General features: G+C 43.9%; 2 protein-coding genes across 2 annotated transcripts; both read right to left on the bottom strand.

Moving 5' to 3' along the window:
* Window positions 1-1,159: 1,159 nt before the first annotated feature.
* Window positions 1,160-2,112, bottom strand: WFDC12 (WAP four-disulfide core domain 12). The gene is made up of 3 exons (XM_080925006.1): window positions 1,989-2,112; window positions 1,731-1,884; window positions 1,160-1,316 (listed from the first exon to the last, which is right to left on the bottom strand). Exons 1-3 carry the CDS (start codon window positions 2,065-2,067, stop codon window positions 1,298-1,300), a joined length of 252 nt encoding a protein of 83 aa, XP_080781132.1. The 5' UTR covers window positions 2,068-2,112; the 3' UTR covers window positions 1,160-1,297.
* Window positions 2,113-9,572: 7,460 nt separating this feature from the next.
* Window positions 9,573-9,976, bottom strand: LOC308426871 (WAP four-disulfide core domain protein 15A-like; the record flags this gene model as incomplete). The annotated part of the gene is made up of 2 exons (XM_080924830.1): window positions 9,573-9,730; window positions 9,892-9,976. 2 exons carry the CDS (start codon window positions 9,974-9,976, stop codon window positions 9,573-9,575), a joined length of 243 nt encoding a protein of 80 aa, XP_080780956.1.
* Between the last annotated feature and the right edge of the window lie 10,936 nt (window positions 9,977-20,912).

Genomic DNA, 20,912 nt, shown 5'->3' with positions numbered 1-20,912 from the left:
TACCACGGAAACACTAGGATGTTTTGGATGACCAGTGCTTGTGGTGACAACTTAATTAAGATTGCAAATTCCAAAGGGTTTAGATAGTGCTGCCCAGGATGGACATCTTTGCCTTGTGGACACTTGGTGTTTGTAGAAAAGCAGGCACATATATGCATTGTATTCTATATATGATATATGATACATAAAAATTATACATATACACATATATTTATATATTCTCTGGTACTTTCATACACAAAATATATTTAGATAATCTCTCACATCTCTCTCCAACTCCCCCAGATTCCCCTCCATGTTTTTCTCCCAGTTCATGCCTCTCCCTCTCTTCCTCCTTCCCTTCTCTCCCTCCCTCCCTCTCCCCTTCTCTGTTCCTCTCCCTTTCTCCCTCCCTCTCTTCTTCTCCCTCTCTCTCCCTCCCTCCCTCTCTCCCTCCTTCCCTCCCTCCCTCCTCCCCTCTTAAAAATAACCTACTGAAACAATTAGTGTGCCTGTATGCCCAAGGGTGTGGGGTACCATCTACTGGGGCACTGGTAACCCACCATGAGCCAGCCATACCACTGAGGAAAGCCGACTCTGCTCCCTCTAGTGGCTGTCAACTGACATGGCTCCTTAACTATGGGCGGGTCTGACTTAGGTCTTGTGCCTTCTACAGCAGGTGCTGTGAGTTCCTGAGTACAGTGGCCCTACCCTGTGCACAGGGCATTATTTGCAGCAATCTCCCAGGGTCTCTGGTTTTTTTTCTCGATGTTCTCTGATCTTGGAGGTAGTGGTGGTGAGTGTTGTGTGATACAGATGTCTCATTTAGGGATAAACAATTCAAAACCCCAGAGTCACTTTGTTCTATGCCCTTTGGCCAGCTGTAAGATCATACTTTTTTTTTTTTTAAATCACATTATGGACAACTTTATCATATTTAATCAGGTCTTTAAAAAATGTCATTTAATGAAGTTTTAATAGTTTTCCCAAAAAAGTATGTATATTTCTAGAAGTGGTGTGTGTGTATGTATACACTCATACACACACACACACACACACACACACACACACACAATGTTGAACAAGGAATTTTAAACTATTAAGTTGTGTTAGTCTATTTTGACCAGTGTAACAAATTACGGTAGACTGAGTGCTCTATAAACAACATTTATTTCTCAGAGTTCTGCAGGCTGGGAAGTCCAACATCCCAGGGACTGAGTATTTAGAAAGGCCTGGCTTCTGTCTTTTGTACCTCCTTGCTGTGTCCTTACATGGTGGAAGCAGTCTTCGGAGGCCCGTTTCTATGAGGAATCACACCTCAATCCTGAGGGCTCCATCTATGAAAGAGGAAGATAACCCGCTGCAAAGGTATGCTCATACTGAGGACAGGCTGGATGGGGAGGCTGTTCCTTCTTTTGCACACAAGGGCTCTGGGACCAGGTTTGCCACGGGATGCCCATTTATCTTATACTTTAAGCCTGTGGACCCCCGGGGGCAGGTGCTAGGTGATAGCAAGTTCTAGAGGAGGAGAGGATGGAGTAAGACTTAGGGGAGCAGACCTGGGAGGAGGGAAAGCCCAGAGGCTTTCTCCCGACTCTGCTCGGTGGACAACCCTGCCATGCCTTCACTTTGTACAAAGGAGAAGTTCAGGGCCCAGGACTGCTGAGCTCCTCCAAGCTCACTCCCCCGTGCTTTCAGAGACCAAGGCAGAGGAAGTGCGAGGGCCATGCACAGTCGTGAGGGCTACTCACTCCTCTCCGTTGTCTTCCACAGGCGGCACACATTTGAAGCCACAGCGCCAGAAGCAGCATATCTTCTGGTCTTCACAGTTACTGTCGCTGTAACACTGGGGATCGTCTTCCCTGATGCAGCGGACATTGTCCGCTGGGCAAACTCCTTTTCTCTCTTTATTTGGTGGAAGAAGGCACAGGTGAGGGGGAAGGGCTCCAGCCCTCTCTGTCATCTGGGAGCTCCCATCCCAGCTGAGGCAGCTCACCAGACCCACTTACCGCCTTTGACCCCGCCTCCAGTGACCAGGGTAGAAGAAATGAGGAGTACGGTGAGGACCGCGACGCTGTTTGGCCACATGCTGCTGTGAGGCTGGTGCTGGTGCTGGTGCTGGTGCTGGTGCTGGTGCTGAGGCTGAGGCTGAGGCTGAGGCTGAGGCTGGCTTTCTACTGCTTCTGCTGGGCGTGGCAATGGGCAGGGCTGAAGGTTTGCTGATGACAGGAAAGCCTGTACTTGCCAAGCCCTGTCAGAAATGCCCACCATTTTGAGGGAGGGACTTGGGGTCCCTCCAATTTCTCCTAACTATGAGATCCTCTGTTGGCACAAGAAGTCTCTACTGAGGCCAAGCTGCCACCAAGACTGTATTACCTTACAGGAAGAGAAAGGCAGCCCCAAGGGTTGCTCAAGGACACACAACCTGGCAGCGAGCGGCCGGACCCATTTTCTTCAAATCTGACGTTCACTATCGAACCCTCTTTCCGTGTGACCCTCTCTAGACAGAGGCCTTCACTTCTTCCTGTCCTATCTGGACCGGTCCCCAGTTTTCTTCTCACCCCAAGGAAGCCTCCGTCACACCCAGTTTAAAACTCGGTCACTGTGTGCTCCAAATGTGTGCTCCAAACCATCACACCCTGCAACTTTAAGTTTGTAAAGTCTACTTTTAATGTTGCTTCTTCAATGTTTTAACTTCTAGCCAGAGGGAGTGGAAAAGAAGGGATACTGGGGAGTGGACCTGTTTAGAAAGGGTTCTTGGGAGCGAATCGTATCTGCATTGTCAGAAAATCAGGAGTTCAGCTCACCGGAGACACCAGCAGCTCAGTCCACTCCCAAACACTTCTGTGTACACCAGCAGTTGAAGTTCGGTAGAGTCGGAATAGCGAGCAGGAACCATCAGTGGTGGCACTGCCTAGCCGTGACAGCCAGGCCTCAGCACCAGGGGCAACGAAAGGATAAGTTCTATGCTGTGCTTCCCTCAGCGAAGATTAGCGAAGATCAGAAAAGATGCAAGACCGCCGAGCGTTTGGGTCTGCAAGCAAGCCAAGCTCCCTCCCATTGCCGGTGGAATTCCTTCCACACTCCCTCCAGACGTCACGTGTCCTCCGCTGTCACGTGTCTGTCTCTGCTGACATCACTCTGCCAATCAGCCCGAGTCCAGCCGAAGGGACGAGAAGCCGAAACAAGTCACAACACACCACCGGAAGTTTTTGTTTTTGGTGCGTTTCTTTCTACGGAGTTCTGACAAATGTAGCTCAACTACACAATGTAAGATGGACCTGTGTGTCATTAGCGTATCCTTTCACATGCTTGCTTCAGCAGAACATCCTCGCCCCTGTGTCTGCTTCAGCAAAATGTTTCTACATGAGTCTGCCTTAGCCTTCCCCCTTCCACTCCATGACAACACTCGTTTACATGCGCCAGCAAAACACCATCCAACGCAACTGACTTCCCAAAGAACCCTTACGTTTCCACGTTACCGCCCACTCAGGCCGTAGATGGAAGCAGGCCTTGGCCCCTCACTAGTTGGGTGACTGAAAGCTTTTCCTTCCTAAAATCCACTTTCCTTATTCATAAAATGGGTCTCCTTATTGTATCTCACTCATAGGAATTATGTTTTATTTCCCGAAATGCTCCCCCCTACCCACTCAGCATCTCCAGCTCTCAAATCTTCGACTCGGGGTTGCCTCCCTTCAGAAACAGGAATTCATTACGGACTCCTGGATTGGGGGGTCTTTTGGGCAGAGTGGCGCGTATGTGTATGATGTAAGATAGCGCTACAGACAGAGAAAAAATCCAGCACCAGTCTGAAAACGGGAGACGATAAACTACATAAAATGTTATCAAAAAGACAAGATGAGAAAAGAGAGTGCTTTTGAGAAAATCCTTTCCTCCACTAGCATTTCTCTAAGGTCAGCCCATGAATTTGCTACCTGGAGTTCTGAGTAAGGTTCGTATTTGAGACTGGGATGTGTCTACTTCCTAGAGTATGAAAAGACTGATTTGAGACCTAGATCAGTGGTTATTGGAACATTTAAAACTGAGTTGCAGAAGGTATCCCCCACCCCCACGCGCTCAACAGTATACACTATGCTAATCTAATAATGAAAGCCCCCAACATACAAAATGGCGATCACATCTTAGGAAACTGACGATAAACACTATGTCGGACCAATACTATATATCTGCTTTTCTGTCTCCAACATATATTTGTAGCTAACTTTTGATGCAGTTTCTTAAAAACAAGAAACACCAGCCCAGCTTTACTATAGAGTAAGCTCTGCAGATGAAAGAATGCAAGCGATGTTTTTACCCTTTTTATACTTTTATTTATTTATTATATATGAGCACACTGTCGCTGTTTTCAGACACACCAGGAGAGGGCAGCAGATCTCATTACAGATGGTTGTGAGCCACCATGTGGTTGTTGGGAATTGAACTCAGGACCTTTGAAAGAGCAGTCAGTGGTCATAACCACTGAGCCATCTCTCCAGCCCCTAACCCTATATCTTATAAAGGCATTTTTTTTTTTTTTTTGGTTGTTGTTGTTTTTACTTTCTTGAGATAGGGTCTCTCTACAGAGCCCTGGCTCTTTCAGGAAACTTGCTATGTAGAACAGGCTGGCCTTGAACTCATAGGGATCCCCCTGCTTCTACCTCCCAAATGTTGAAATTAAAGACACTGTGGGCCATCTTCTCCAGTCCACTGCTGGTATCCCAATGTCAACTGAACATCCTCTCTCTCTCTCTCTCTCTCTCTCTCTCTCTCTCTCTCTCTCTCTCTCTCTCTCTCTCATACACATACTCCTGAGCTTGCTGGAATTTTCTGAACACTTTCAAGTGTTCTGAGAGCCTGAAATAAATGACTGTGAGGAAGACAGGAAGAGCAGAAGGTGTTGAGGGCCCCGGAGACTCCGAGGAGTTGCAGCTGGAGGTTCCCAGGCCGTGTTAGTAAAATGGGTTGCAATGGGCTGAGTCTGCTTCAGGTATCCAAGTCAGCTTTTCCTTCAGCCGAGGGACTGACTGGTTTCAAAATGACAGGACTGACCCCTCCCTCTAGTCGATATAAGGAAATCCAAGGGTGTAACACTGTTTATGGTAATTACTTCAACTCAGGCCTGTAAAGGAATTGTTTATATATTTGGGAGAAGGCTGAATTGTATGTCATTTTAGGCAAAGAGAGGATAATTCTTGAAAATTCTATCCACTGCCTATCCTAGGGATGGCATCACCAGCTTGGGTACAGGTTTGCTGGGTGCCAACTCTACTGGTAGGAAGGATTTTGTTCCTGGAATTCAGGAAGGCTGCCTAGTGTGCTGAAGTAAGCAGAAAGCCTTGCACAAGCTGATATAACGCATCCCCGTTTAACAGTAATTATTTATTGGCTCACAGCGTCATTGTGTTAGCAACTACATCAGCTAGAATTGACCAACGAAAACAGCCCTGCTGTTCTGTATTTCATGTGGCAGTCCAATGGAAACACACATTTATTGCTAAGGGGTTTTAAGTGGCCATGTCTAATCAGAGAGAAGAAAGAATCTCTTTGGAGAGCATCCTTCCTGCAGAGAAGAGTGGAACTTGACACATGGCGGAGGACTCATGATTGTTGGAATTTCTTTTATTTTTTTTAAAAGAAGTATTATTTGATTCTTGTAAGCGTTTGGCCAGCATGTCTTTGCACCATGTGAATGTCTGGTGCCTGAGGGGTCCAGAGGAGGGTATTGGATCTTCTGGAACTGGAGTTACAGGTCATTGTGAGCCATAATGTGGGTGCACAGAATAGAACCTGGAACCTCTGGAGGAGCAGCCACTGCTCTTAGCCACTATTCTAGATCCTTGTTTATCTTTGTTAGTCACTGTTACCGTCGGAATTCAGCTTCACTAAGAACACTAAAGGGCAATGGAACCATTTGATGGACACTACTAAATCTGCACATAAACGTTTACACCTTGTGATGGTTAGCTCACAAAGCAGGCCTCTGAGATGGCAGAGCAGCTGCCAATACCCTAAGGCGGCTCCTTGAGCTTACCTGGGGCAGATGGCCGTGAGTAAACAGAAAGTTAATCCTCAGCATTTCTCAGAAACCCCGTGACCTTGCTTATCAAATAACCACAATTTCCAAGCCCCCCCCCCCCCACCAAATCACCACCTACTACAGGCAAAAGGACATTTGATATTCACAAACTGGCCTCATTGCGTCAGGCTCAAACCCTTCCCAGTTGGATTCTGGAAACTACTGGAATCCTGTTAACCAGGAGATCCTGTTCTACCCATGACAGGAAAAAAATCTCCTGAAAGAATCTACTCTTAAGCCTTCAGAAACCCTACAAAGGCCACCTGCTCTCCTGGCTGGGCTGCTGTTCACTTCCCTTGTGAGACAGCTCAGTAGTTTCTTCTCCAATAAACTCCTCCCCACCCCCCATGCACAGAGTGGTCTTGCTACACTTGCTTACAGTGACTATGCACCTATTATAAAAAGATCAGAAGGCAACAGAAAACATGGCATTGATGGATGTTTTCCCTCAAACATTTCCCCCTTGTATTTGCTAACAAAATTTAGTAGGGCTGCAGGGAACCCTGGAGTTGGCTTGGCCTAGGCGCCTGAGAGGCCTGTGTCATAGCTTTTTTTCAGGTTAGAGTCTACTACTCTTAGGACACAATGCACCTTCCAGATTCTGAGAAACTGATGCACTCCTTCAGGCAGTGAAGAATCCAGGCCTCTTTGTACTTCACACTATGTGCTCTTGGAAGCCAAGGAGGCGCGGAAGCTTGACAGGACAACTGGTCTTAAACATTAATCTGTGCACCCTGTATAACTCGAAAGGACACTGTCTCCTGGTAATTGCCATCCTATTGTCTAAATTGTCTGATTCCCCTCAATAAAGTTGTCACGGGCTTCCGTTGTGCTTTGACCCCACCAATTAGTCCTGATTTAATTCCTTGGGATCATATCTGGTAACCTTGCCCAGTAAGTAAGCACAGACACTTATAGGTGGCCCCAAAACCAGGAACCTACAATATAGGGGTTTAAAAAAAAGGGGAGGGTTAAAAGCAGAAGGACTCCTGAGAATTGTGTATACACAGTAAAATAAAGCAGGAGGTAAAAAGATGGGACAGGCAGGGTCGAAGAGACAGCTAGGTTGCTGGAGAAAAGAGCTAAAGCAGGCATCATCTGTTGATAAAATTCCTGGAGTTCATTAGTGAACTTTAGCTTTTTTGCCTGAAGAGGGATCTCTGGACCCCAGACCTTGGTCGGGGATGGGAAGAACAATTCAGGGAGGATGAGATGCCGGGGGTGCAGGAACACCCACGCCTAATGATTCTTCCCAGCTTTGAAAAGAAATAAAAACAGTGCTAGATAAAAGCGCTGCAGTTAAAATTAAAAATAAAAGTGTCAAAAAAAGCAGAAATGAACACTGGAAATAATAATAATAATAAAAGAGGTGGAAGCTATATTATCTAGTGCCTCTCTGTGTGATGAGGTTGAGGGTTTTCTTCCTCACGGCTGATCTTGCTCTGAAACCCTCAGCTCCCAACCCTGCCTACCAAGTGCAGGTCCTGACAAGGCATGAAAACTTTTTTTTTTTTTTTTTTTTTGCTTCATTTTTTTTTTCTGAGGTTGTGGTGGAGGTTTCTCACATTCTATGAGAGAATTAACTCCCTTTAAACTCAGGGTACAGGTCTCCAAGCCAGGAGACATTGTATGGAGCCCCAGAGGTGGGAAAAGATGTGGAAGGATTTTCTCTTTGATCCTTGAGTAAAGTGCTTGATCCTAATAACGCCGGGCAAAGAGTTAGGAACATATACCTATTTCTTAAAGACCCTAAGGATCTTAAGCAGGCTTGTGTCCAGTACCCACCAATTGCTCCTTCCTTTTGCCTTGTCTATTTTGGGGGAAGATTTTTTTCCCCTCTGGCTGAAGGGTTTTTGTAAAACAACAACAACAACAACAAAACAAAACCAAAAAAACAAACAAAAAAAAAAAAAACCAAAACAACAACAACAAAAAAATCCTTACTTGTAGTGACTATTTACTATGGAAGACTGATTATTCAGAAAGATGTCAGGACCAATCCATCAGAAATAGACAAAATAACGTGCCTTCAACTTTTCGAAACGTTAACAGAGAAGGCATGTGAAATGATGCCCTATGAGAGATCACATATCCTGCTGAGGCTTACAGGGAAGTTGGCACTTTGGTTTTACAAGCACAGCATGCGTTACTAGGTTTTGAATAAGGAAAAAGTCAGAGGAACTTCCTAAAGTCAGACAGAGGCTGGATGAGCTGCCTTTTGCTTTTGTAGGAAGTTAATCTCCTGATGGTTGATAGAGAGGCAGGGGCATCTGTTGTTAACAACTGACATGTTAGACAACTTCAGCATGACAGGCTGCCATAGTTCTTTTAGGGAACAAAACAAGAGATATTAATGATTACATCTGCCTCTATGATGCTATTCTCAAATGCCTTTCCCAGTTGGACATATTGTGAGGTGGTATGGTCTGGTGGCAGTTGATTAGGTCATATGAGTAACACCTTCAGAGACAATCAATGTGTATCTGGCATAACTGAAATTATTCCTGTGGGATAAACTGGTGCCACCATTTTCCTGTATGTACAGCTCTTACTTTCACAGGTGTTGCCAACACTGAGTGATGTCATTCACCTAGGGGCCCTAAGTAGAGCTAAAAGTGACTGACAGTACATTCCTGAGCCTCCAGAACTGTAAGATAAACCTCTTTTCTATATAAAGTATCTGTCTTCAAGCAGCTGGTGATGGCACCAGAAAAGTCATTATTACACAGGAATGTACTTTTTTGTTTCGCTTTAATATTAATATACATATAATTCACTACTAAGAGGGGTCTATGAGACAAAAGAACTTGAGGTCAGCCATTGTTGTCCAAGTTGGAGCCAATGCCATTGTATTCCCCCAGCCTTGGTCAAAAAGGTTTCCATCTAGGAAGAGAAGAATCAGAGACAGGAATCATTTGTAAGCTGTTCTGGGAACATGGTTTGGGAACCCACTGCTACAATAGCCTGAATCCTGCTAGAATTTCGTTCTCCCAGGAGAACTGAGCTATGCTGTCTGTCGAAGAGTTGGGGACCTGAGGCTGGAGGATTCTAGGCAATTCAACCATGAAATTATGGACCTTGCATTTCCTTACTCTTCAACTGAAACGTGAAGTTCAGTGAACTGAGAAATGGGGCAGTTAAAAATAATCATGGCAGAAAAAAATATTAAGAGTTGGGTAGCTTAGTGACAATGCTGCCCAAATGGTCCCATTATACAGAGAAGTCCGATGCCCTTTTCAAGCAGGGTGTTAGGTACCCCAGGTTGACTTCAAACTTCCTAGATGGCCAGGCATGACACGGATTCATAATCCTTCGGTCTCAACCTCTCAAATTCTAGGATCACGGATGTGGGCCACCACTGTTTGCTTGAGTGTATGTAGGCAACCCCCAACCTAAAAACTCTGACTACAGTGACTTCCTTGGGTGCTGGGCATTAGCTCTTTCAAAATAGACAGGATGGATCCAAAGACTGGTGTCTGGGGCAGTGCGGAATACAGCAGGTCTGGGGCCACTCACTTCAAGTCAGAGTGGTCCAAGGCTCCACACACCGCATCTGACAGTAGTAGAAACAGCACTTTTTGGTGCCCTTGCACCCTTTATCATGGTTGCATACGGGTAACAGGACAAACGGGCAGTCAGGATGAAACTCGGGACAGTACCCAGGCTTCGGTGTAACTGTACCAAAAAAAAAAAAAAAAAAAAAAAAAAAAAAAAAGCCCCTGAGTGAACAGAAAGCTCTGGTGGGACCACTCCGAGGAACAGCTAGCTGGTTCCACAAAATTCTCAGAGGAAAACGCTCCCCCTACCCCAGTACCCCCAGGACCACTCTGCATCACCTCTTTTCCTAGTTTCTCTAGGCGGCACCATACAAAGGCAAAGGAGGATGGTTGTTGTGAACAGTGGGAAGCTGCTTCGCTTCATCTCCTGAGAATATTGATTGCCCTGTGAACATGGAGGGAGGATGATTGACTCAGCGCTGGGCCGTGGAAAACCAGCGAGGGAAGCTGAGGTCACAGGTCAGGAAAGCGGAAGTGCATCAACCGGAATAGGAAGGACTTAGCTGGTTCCTTTCAAGTCCCACCCCTACTCCCTTTTACCAGAGGGAGAGAATGTCCTCTTAGGGTCTAGCAGGGCTAGTCTGGCACTTCCTCATTCGTAAATTATGCTGTAGGTTCAGGCACCAAGAGAATTGTTGTTCGGAGACCGTGTGCCCGGGCTAGCCAACTCATTCTTATCACGTAACCAGAAAAAAAAAATTGAAACACCACTTCTCCAAATACTGCTCAAGTATGGGTGCACAGGAGGCTTAGCACATTAATGTTTAAATACAGACATTTTAGGACAAAGAGATCCCTGCAAGGAGCCCACGTTTGCAAAAGCCTGTGAAAATGATCCAGTACAAAACACTGGTCAAAGCCGCTTGCTAAGTTTGGACTCCAAAGTGACCTCAGGACATAAGACCAACCAACAGGGTCCTTAAAATTTCACCGAATAAGGCTATACCCTACCACTCCCTCCTTCTCCCTTAAAGTAGCCCCTAATCCAGCCCAGCCTTATGACCTACAAAACATAACATGGAAATAGTCAAACTTTTCTTGGTGTATAAAGATTAAACATAATGATTTTTAAATACCAAAAATTGCCACAAGGCTATCTTCTTAGCTCTTGAGTTATTAATGATTTAAGGTCTAGGGGTACCCCACTCTGAGAGGGTGCTATAAATTTATTTATTTTTTTCTAAGAAGGACTGAGGCTTCTACCTTTTGGCCTTTGTTTTGAGCTTCATATGGTCTGTGAGTTGTTTCTTGGGTATTCATAGCTTTCTGGGGCTAGTATCCAATTATCAGTGACTGCATATTATGTCTGTTCTTTTGTGACTGAGTTACCTCACTCAGGATGATATTCTCTAAATACATCCATTTTCCTAGGAATTTTATAAAGTCATTGTTTCTAATAGCTGAGTAATTTACTCCATTGTGTAAATATACCACAATTTATGTATTCATTCATTTACTGAAGGACATCTGGGTTCTTTCCAGCTTCTGGCTATTATAAGTAAGGCGGCTATGAACATGGTGGAGCATGTGTCTTTATTGTATGTTGGAGCATTTTTGGGGTATATGCCCAGAAGTGGAATAGCTGGGTCTTCAAGTAGTACTATGTTGATTTTTTGAGGAACTTCTAGACTGATTTCCAGAGTGGTTGTACCAGTTTACAACCTCACCAACAGTGGAGGAGTGTTCCACTTTCTCTGCATCCTCACCAGCATCTGCTGTCATCTGAGTTTTTGATCTTAGCCATTCTGACTGGTGTGAGGTGGAATCTCAGGGTTGTTTTGATTTGCATTTTCCTGATGACTAGGGATGTCGAGCATTTCCTTAGGTGCTTTTCAGCCATTCAATATTCCTTAATTGAGAATTCTTTGTTTAGCTCTGTACCCTATTTTTAATAGGATTGTTTGAGTCTAACTTCTTGAGTTCTTTGTATATATTGGATATTAGACCTATATCAGATGTGGGATTGGTAAAGATCTTTTCCCAATTTGTTGGCCTGCTTTTGTATTTATAAGTCAGCTCAACTGGATTTATTGCATCAGAGGAGAATTCACTCGTTTGGTGCCAAGATCCTAGAAGGAGATGAGCCCCAATCTGATGAGTGCCAGAATCCTATAGCAGGGCTTTCTCTTGTCTGCCCTGGCTTTCTGCTTGATCAGATTGATTTTAGTTTATGGATACATTGCCTTTTTTGCTAGACATGGGTGCAAAGGTACCAGGTGCTCATGGGAGTTCACTCTACCAAGAGTCGTGGCTGCACCAAAAGTGTGTACATCGGACAAAAAGACTGGAAATCTTGTCAGCTTGACGGACACCTCTTCCCAAGATTTCTCCACCTGGATGATACCACCTTGCCCTTGAACTAACCTTGGGTTCACACTGCAGCTCCGGATGGAAGCCTACTTCCCAGTGACCTCTGGGGTGTCTCATTATAACTGTCTTCGGCCATACACCCAGATCACATGTTTTTTTTTTTTTTTTGTTTTGTTTTTTTTTTGTTTTTTGTTTTTACCTGTGGTCTGGCCAAAACACACCTTGAATCACAAAATTCCCAGAAGGGCACCTGTGGTTTTATTTTTCTTTGTGACTTACAAAATTTTTACAAGTGCACTTGTAAAGTGGTGACTAGGTCTATGACTTAACCTGGCATGATTCTGAGTTATCCAGTGCTCCACTCTTACACACAAGGAGTGTAAAGAGAGTTCAGGTGTCAGCCTGTCGGTGTGTAGACCAGACTGCATGGGTAGTGACTTCGACAGACTCATTGAGGTTACACAACAAAAGGATGAGAATTCGGTGTTTTTTTCTTAGCCGATTACAGGACGCCATAAATCAATATCTCCGCCCTGACCTGGCCTCTCCTGCACAAGCTGCAGTACTGGCCTCTCATTTTATTTCTCAACTGGCTTCAGACTTTAGAGAAAAACAAAACCAAAAACCAAAAACCAAACCAAACCAAACCAACCAACCAACCAACCAACCAAACAAACAAACAAACAAAAAAACAGTTGAAAAAGGCTGAGGATGGAGTAGGTAGAAGTTCAAAACTCCCCAATAGAAGTTGATAAAAATGGCTTTGAAGGCCTTTAAACGTCCTTTAAACATCTTTAAATGTCTTTAAACACCAGACTTTGTGAACCTCCCTCCCACTGAGCCCACAGTAACACTCCAGGTAGAGAGTAAGCCACCAAAAGGAGGTGACCAAGTCTTCCCAACAGGCTTGACTATAGCAGAAGGTATACCTCAGGCCCAAGCCTTGATAGCTGCCCTGCAGGCTTATATTATTTTCAAAACCTACATTTAACTAGGATTCTTAAATGCTTTAACTTCCCTTCTAGCCCACTACCCACCAGAGGTAGTGGAAAGAAAAGGGTAATGAGGCAAAGGAAGATGTGGACCTGTTCAGAAATAGTTCTTTGAATCAAACCCAGTTTTCATTGTCAGGATATGAACAGTTCAGTTCACATGAGTCAGCAGTGGCAGCTTGATCCATGATCCAGAAGATACCCCGATGCTCTGCCAATTTACCTGAATCCGAGGAAACAGCAAAAACGAAACAAAACAAAAAACAAACAAAACCAACCAATCAATCAAAAAAACCCATAGGAACATGGCCAGAATATTTTTGGTGCCTTTCTCTCTATGAAGTCACAACAAACAATGACCAGCAAAGAATGATAAGGTGAACCAATACGGCACAGCATTGTCCACTGTCTGTTGGGTTACATTTATATCATTTCTAAGCATCTCATGTTCTCTCAAGCATCTGCTCTAGCAAAACATCACATGCTCCCTTTCCAGGCTGCTTCCGGTAAAGCACTGCGTGTCTGTTCTTAGCAAAACATCCTCTCCTGTGTCTGCTTCAGCAAAAACATCTTCTCATAAGACAGTTTCTAGTAAAACTTCACATGTCACAACTGAGTCTCCACAGAAGCCTGAAATTTCCACTTCACTCTACCGAGGCCAACAGCATTCCTGCAGAAGAAACCAAGGGACATAGGCCAGGCCCCACCCTACCAGGGTTCAGCCTAAGTCAGCCCTGCCAGAAACCTGTTTTTGCTTTGGTCAGGAAGGAAGGCCACTGGTCCCTCATCTGTTCTAATTCCTGTCTGCCAAGGAAGCCATGCCCTGCCTGCAGGGCAACCTGGCTGTTAGAAGTCAGAATTCCCCTATGTGGGCTCATCCTCTGTGACAAACCACTAACCCCGGCAACTCAGACCCTTCCAGCCTTTGAGCTCCTTTCTTGGGCTGGCTGAGGACTGACAGCACCAGACTCAATGACCCCCTGCTCCCATTGAGTCCACAGTAACGCTCCAGGTAGAGAGTAAGCCCATTGCCTTCTAATGGACATGGGGCTACCTTCTCTGTTTTAGCATCTCCTGTCCACCTAAGACCCTGCTGCTTCCCTGATTTCTTGCAGGGTGATTCTTCTCACAGTTTTCTGGTCACACCTGTCTGCCTGGTGCCTTTACTTGGCCATGAAATTCTCAAGATTATGCTGCAAACTTTTATCTAAGGACTTGTAAATTGCTCACTGGGTATGATTTAAAATCGGTATGATCTACAGCAACATTTGGCTTTAACCGTATAAGAAAAGTCTTATAATTAAATATCTATACATGAATATATATGTGCATTTATAGGCATGAAAACTTAGGTTTAACTCTATATATGTGTATATAAGTTGGATGAAACTCATTAAAAATATATATGGAGAGATAAATATATTTACTAGGAAAATAAATGTTTTTAAGTAGCAACCATATGACTTTCCTTCATCTTGACTGGTAGCCTCACCAGGGTACAAGTGAGCACATGGCTTGCAACCTCTTGTGTGATTTCACCATCTTATGATGACCATATGGTATAAAGCAACAACTGTAAAACTTCTTAGTCTTAACAAACTCCCTGTTTGTTATTGTATCTCTTTTAGACTAAGAAAGCAACAACAAGTCTCAAATATTTTAGATTGGTATGGATTTTTGTAAGAAGATAATAGAAATTCAAGGTTTTAATTGCGGCAACATACTGTATGTAAGGATGAAAATTTAAGGTTATAAATGTCTATTCAAATTAACAACTAATTATATATATATATGTATATGTATGCTACTTACATCTTTGTTAGTTGTTCAAAACTGAGCCACTAGAAAACACAAACAAGTAGCATCATATGTTTAATGAATTAGGTATATTTAATAATCAAGATCTATAAAGTCCTAAGAGCTAATGACATTCACAATAATATCTGTCTAGCTTTTTTGCCTTTTAAGCTTTATCTGTTTTGGATAAACTAAGTTATACAAAAAGCTATAATGACCTATAATGGTACAATATAGTAGGATCAGTAAAGTTGCTATTTTCTTTATGGACTGTATCTATGATTAAATGTTTTATTTTGATACTAGAAGATCTTCAGTTCAAAATCCTGATTTTTAAGGCTTAAACCTAACATGGCTAAACCTAAAGTCCTTGTCTTATGAAAGCTTATAATTAATGTAAATGTTGAGGATAATTAAGAAGTACAAGTTAATAGCCAATAACCTTATAAATACTTGAACCCTTTAATATGTTCAAAAGTATATTTGTAGTCCCACTGATGCAATTAATTACCAGAATAGGCTTTATTTAACCTCCTATACACTTTTTTTAAATTAAGCAAAAATAACTATAAACAAGCAAAGTTTATTTGGATATACTTTCGATAGACACATAGTCCTTAAACACTTCAGAGATCTGCAGAATATGGTATTTAAAATGTTTAATAAAAAAGCTTTTTGTGGTAGACATGTCAGCTTCTGACAGCATGCCTAATCTACTCCAAAGAAGGTGGGAACAGAAGGACCTCCATATGAAGCTTGCTTTACACATAGAAGAGCTGGCCATTGGGCTTGACAGCACACTCTTCAAACTGTGGACAGGCAAGACATGAAGAGTTGACTCACTCACTTTGTCTAGACAAAAGTAGGACACTCCTTCCAAAATTCCTGCTTCTCTGTCAAGTCTTCTGGGCCTGGAAGTCAAAAGGGAAAGATGCCCTGCCAACCACAGAGGAACATTGTGTTACTGGCTGTTCAGGTAATTTTAATAGACTCAGAAGCTGCTTAGTCTGCACTTCCTGCTTACTCAGGTGAAATTTATCCTTCTCGGGTCTCTGATGGGTTTGAAGACTAGACTAATGAAAGATTTATCAATTTAACACCAGAAACCAAGTCTTTAGATGCCTTCTCCATCCTCTTCACTTGAAAAAATCAGGCTTCAAGCCTCACTCTCCTAGAGCTGCCAGACTAAGTCTGGATATAAGTTACCTTGTTATCAGACTTGAAACAGTTTCCAAAGTAACTTTGCTATTCCTTTGTCTAAAGGAACTCACTTTACAGTGACTGCTCCCAGAAACCAACCCCCTGTATCTCAGGGTAAACAACTGGATAGAAAAAAAGATGTAAAACTTATGTAAGGTCTCAGGATACAACAGCCTAAGTTTTGAGGTTCTAAGAAAACATTTTAGGATCTAAGAAGGTGTTTTAAGGTTAGTTAATCTAAGTCATAAAGGTTGAAGACTATGAAAGCTTAAATGGTAATAAGAAAGTGATTTAAGGTATATAAAGGAATTAAAAATGCTTTGGATATCCTCCCCCTTGCTATGCTACTGTTGTATTAAGACTTCAAAGTTCAGATCTTTAACACTGATAGATGGTATTCTGATAAATTATTAGTCTAACTCTGGAAAGACCTTCCACTATGCAAGCCACCATTATTATCATAACTGCAAGGTCAAGATTTTAAATTTCTTTATGTTGTCTTGTAATTAATTAATTAAGTCTTAAAAGTGCTTCTCATTGTGCCAAATATATATACTCTATTTTTCTGGATAAAGGCAAAAAACCCCTCTTTCATGGTCTGTAGTCACACTGAAAATCAGAATCAAGTGAGCTCTTTACCCTTCTGCTCAACAGAAGGCATCTGCCTTCCTTCATCTCACCTTAAAGAGTGCTCATGCTTTTAACCCCAAATCATTTCCCAAGCTTCTACTGTGATACAGAGGTATTAATTTATCACTTTCTCTACAACGTGGGTTTCAGTACACAGTACAAACAGTGGTAATGCTAACCTGTGCAGCAGAACTTTCTGAACCCATCAGCTGTTAAATAATGACACAGAGACTCGTTAAGATTTATAAAATTTTAGGTCTTTAGCTTGGGCTACCTGCCAGATAGCCCATCTAACTTAATCTTATTACCCTAGCCCACGTCTTGCCACATGGCTAGGTTTTTGCATCTCTCTCAGTCTACTATGTCTGACCACCTCCATCTTCCACTGGCAAAACCCCCCACCTCTGCTGCTGCCAGAGACCCTTTCTCTGGAAGTCCCACTCTCCCTCTCTTGCCTAGTATTGGCCATAAGATCTTTATTAAGTAAAATCAATAGGTGGGGAAGGAAGAGTGCTTATAATATACTGGGGTAGCAGATGAGCCCTAAGAATAACAATACCAGTCTGGAGAGATGGCTCAGATGTTAAAACCACTGGCCGCTCTTTCAGAGGTCCTGAGTTCAATTTCCAGCAACCACATGACAGCTCATAACCGTCTATAATAATATCTGGTGTCCTCTTTTGGCATGCAGACATACATGCAGGCAGGACACTGTATAAATAATAAATAAATCTTAAGAAAAACAACAATGCCAAAATCTGGCCAGTATCCCTCTCTCTGCCGGTACAGCAAGCAACATTCGAATATTCAGAGACAATCTGCACCCAGAACACCCCAACAAGCACGTCTAACACTTATCTTTTTGTAAAGTTAAAAAGATTCGTGTAAGCCTCAGGGAACGGACTTGAATTCACCTCTCCTGGGTTAAATGGACTCCAGATAAGTACCCATGTGAATCAACAGCCTGTTTTCTCTAGCCTGTTCTCAAGGATGCGATCTTTTCCCTTTTCCCTGACTTTGGGATTCTTCTCCCCTAACTGGAAGAATTTCTCCCCAAATTCCTTGGCTTTATTTTTTGCCATATGTATATTTGTGGGGTAAGTGGACCATGCCACCAGATAGAAGAACTGGTAACTTTTGAGCAAACCCCCGGGAAATCTCAGAGTTGAGAACAGCGGGCATGGAGCCAGCTCCCTGAAAAACCATCTGATCTGGAACATGTGACCATGACGGTCCACTGAGAGAACCCTATCAGTCAAGTAGTATAGAAACCTGGAGTTCTCCATACTAATGACGTATCTATTGAGGCCCGAGTATTCAGCCAATGAGATTCCCTTGCTGGGTATTCAGTCATTCCCGAGAAAGGTATTTAATCCCTGGTCCACCCTGAGTTAGGTGTATACATTCATATCCACCATCAAATAAAACGGTTTGGACAAGCAAACCATCTTCTTTATGAAGGATCGCGGGGGTGGGGAGGCTTTGTTGTGAAGAACCTCACCTAATTCTCCTGGAGAAGGCTTTCCCTCTTCCAGCCCTTCCACACTCTCGGTACTCATTTGAAACCCAACTAGATCCCACCCCCTGACACCGGCTCACCCATCTGCTTCCTGCCTAGCTTAGAGGAGAAGCAGGGACCTGCAGACCCCTGTCCCAAATTCCAGTGGTACTCTAGAGGCACCTGGGTACAAGGGAGACTGGGAACCACAGTATCCATTTCTTATCCCGGGAAACACGGACTGGGACCCCTGTTACGCAGACTGTGTGTTCTGCCTTCCCTGAGTGGCTTGCCGGCAGAAGTATGGGCACCTCAGCGGGGCACCCCAGCCGTGAGGCAGGCATGCATGCGGCTCATCTTATATCTGTTTTAGTATCCTGCCAAGTCCATGTGTTTCCTCAAAATCTTCATCCAGGACATCTCCAGGTGCTCCAGCCTTACGGACTGCTTCAACTGGGTCTATACTTTCATGGCCTCACGTTGTCCTACAGAACATCCCACAGTGGCTCTCGCGGATCACATCACTCCACAGAATGGCTGAAGATCTCCACCAATATGACCAGGGCACACCTCTACTCTACTCATTTTGGCAGTCTTCACTGCATGGCTAGCCCGGTTTCTAGGGCCAGTGGTGATCTTTTTCTTTTTTTCTTTTTTTTTTTTTTTTTTTTTTTTGCTCCTAGCACCTTGCCGCCTCTGCTTCTTGCAGGATCGCATCTGCCAGGTCTCCAGGGTAGCCATTCACCAGACGCTCCCGAACATCCTGTGTCCACAGCACCGCCTACTCCCGACATCCCCTCCCTTTAACAGTTTGGCTGAGCTGGAAATAGTCAGATTTGAGTCTGTGCCTGGGTGTTAGTGGCTGGAATGTTAGGCCAGAGATTTGGGGACAAAGAGATCCTCACCAGGCGCCAGCGCTTGCAGAAGCTCTCAAAAATAGCCTGTGCAAAGACCTGGATAAAGCTAGGTTCCAGATTCCAAAGTGACTACCAGATGTAAGACCATCCTATAGGGTCCTAAAAACTCACCAAATAAGGCTATAACCTTAGCGCCCTACCTTCATATCACTACTTTCTCCCCTCCCCTTTAAGATGTCCCTAGCCCTGCCCAGCCTTGAGACTTGACTGATCTGCAGCAAGATAGGTCAACTTGCCCTGAGAGCTACTCCCAGTAAACCTGCTTTTATATTTATAATTCGGCTTAACTGATGTACTGCATTGGTGGAGAAGCCACTCACTACCCACACCACTGTAAAGACAAAGCAAGATAGCGCAATGGGCTACCAGCCAAGGGCTTTCTAGATTTATGGAAAATTTCATATGTGCCATGGGATTAAGGATTAAAGCTTAGAAATAATTTATACATTTCCTTTCTCACCTCTGTCCTTTTTGGAGACAGGTTTTCCCCTGCCTGGTGTTAAAAGCCTGGCCAACTATAAAGGGTTATTTGGGTTGGTCTGGAGCTGCTAGGTTTTCAGATGTTAATCACTTGTCCCCAAGATATGCTTACCGTCCAACGAGCAGATTCTCATGCACACAAAATGATGTGTAAACCTTGCCTCCCAAGTTACCTCTGATTGGCTAATAAAGTTGCTGACAGCCAGGACTGGATAAGAAAGAGGCAGGCAGCGTGAAGGTTCCCTGGCTGGGGGTCGCAGAAGGATGGAGAGGAGAAGAGAGCCAGGGAGGAGGAAGAGGAGCTGCCAAGGGGTAGCGTGTAGCCACAAGGGTTAGTCTGGTGAAGCAGGGGCAGTTCAAACAGAACAGATGCAAGCATTTATTGTCAAAAATTGGGAGCAGAGGTAGAATCTTGCTGTGTTGGACTCGACCTTTGTTTTCTGTAAGGATTAGAGAAACGTTTTGCAGCTTTGGATTGGGAAAGTCATTCAGTGCTTAAAGCTCAATGAATTGCTACGTGAGTTTGGGAAACAGGAATGTCGGTACAGGTACCGACAACCATACTATTCTAAATATATTCTCTGAAGCTAAGCAGGGTTGAGACTGGCCAGCACGTGAATGGAACAAGGTAAAAAGCAATGGAAACATGAAGCTTCAGAGAGAAGCAAAGGCTCTCTGGGGATTTTTGTGTAATACATTTGGAATTAATAATCTATGGAAGGAAAAATCACCCTGCATTACTGGGACAGTCAACGTTACTTAGCTGAGGCTGAAGAATCAGCTGTGATTAATAAGAGACCACTTCACTGAGGTGGTACCTTTTGGGTAGGATTTCTTCAATGATCACACATAGGATCTGTGGTCCTGTGGTTGGTGGCCAAGTTTGGTACTGTGCTGGTTTTGAAAGAATAAGGGGGTCATGGAGAACAGTTGAGACCCGACATTGAGTGGCAAGGTCAGAGTCTCCGTGATGATAGTCTGAAAGAGACTAATGGAGAAGGTACCACCTCATCGCAGTGAGAACCTTGGATTAAAAGTGTAAGGAGGAAGATCTGAGGCTTGGCACCATGCGGCAGAGTCAGAGTCCTGGAAGAGAGCCAGGAGGCTACTGGTGAAGGTGAGGCCTCAGTTCCAGTGAAGACCCCAGGGTATTGGAGATACCAGAGCTATGGGGCAACCATTAAGGACAGTAACAGCTCTGGCGTGAAGCTGGCCTGAGTCTTCAAGACAAACCGTATGTGCTGTGGATGGCAGAGCTGGGGGAGTGGGTTTTGGCACCTTTGGGAAGACTCAGATGGCTGTATCTTCACAGGTTTATTTCTGGTTCTTCTGCTTCCTCCCATGGGTCTGTTTTTGTGTCCTGATTCTATGGCTCTGCAGTTGATTTTCTTTTAGTCTCTATTTAATGCATTTCTTTCCTGATCTTTGTTGTTTCTTGACAGCCACTGCTTTTGAGCTTGGTTAAAAAAAAAAAAT

This window comes from Micromys minutus, assembly GCF_963924665.1.
Source record: "Micromys minutus genome assembly, chromosome: 11".
Classification (NCBI taxonomy): domain Eukaryota; kingdom Metazoa; phylum Chordata; class Mammalia; order Rodentia; family Muridae; genus Micromys; species Micromys minutus.
This window is presented reverse-complemented; position numbering and strand designations above follow the sequence as displayed.

Bases quoted from the DNA above. Each gene is read 5' to 3' on its own strand.
- WFDC12 (XM_080925006.1), bottom strand. From the start codon at position 2,067: ATGTGGCCAAACAGCGTCGCGGTCCTCACCGTACTCCTCATTTCTTCT. The intron at 1,885-1,988 runs GTAAGTGGGTCT...CACCAAATAAAG, and splicing joins TGGAGGCGGGGTCAAAGGCG to AGAGAAAAGGAGTTTGCCCA.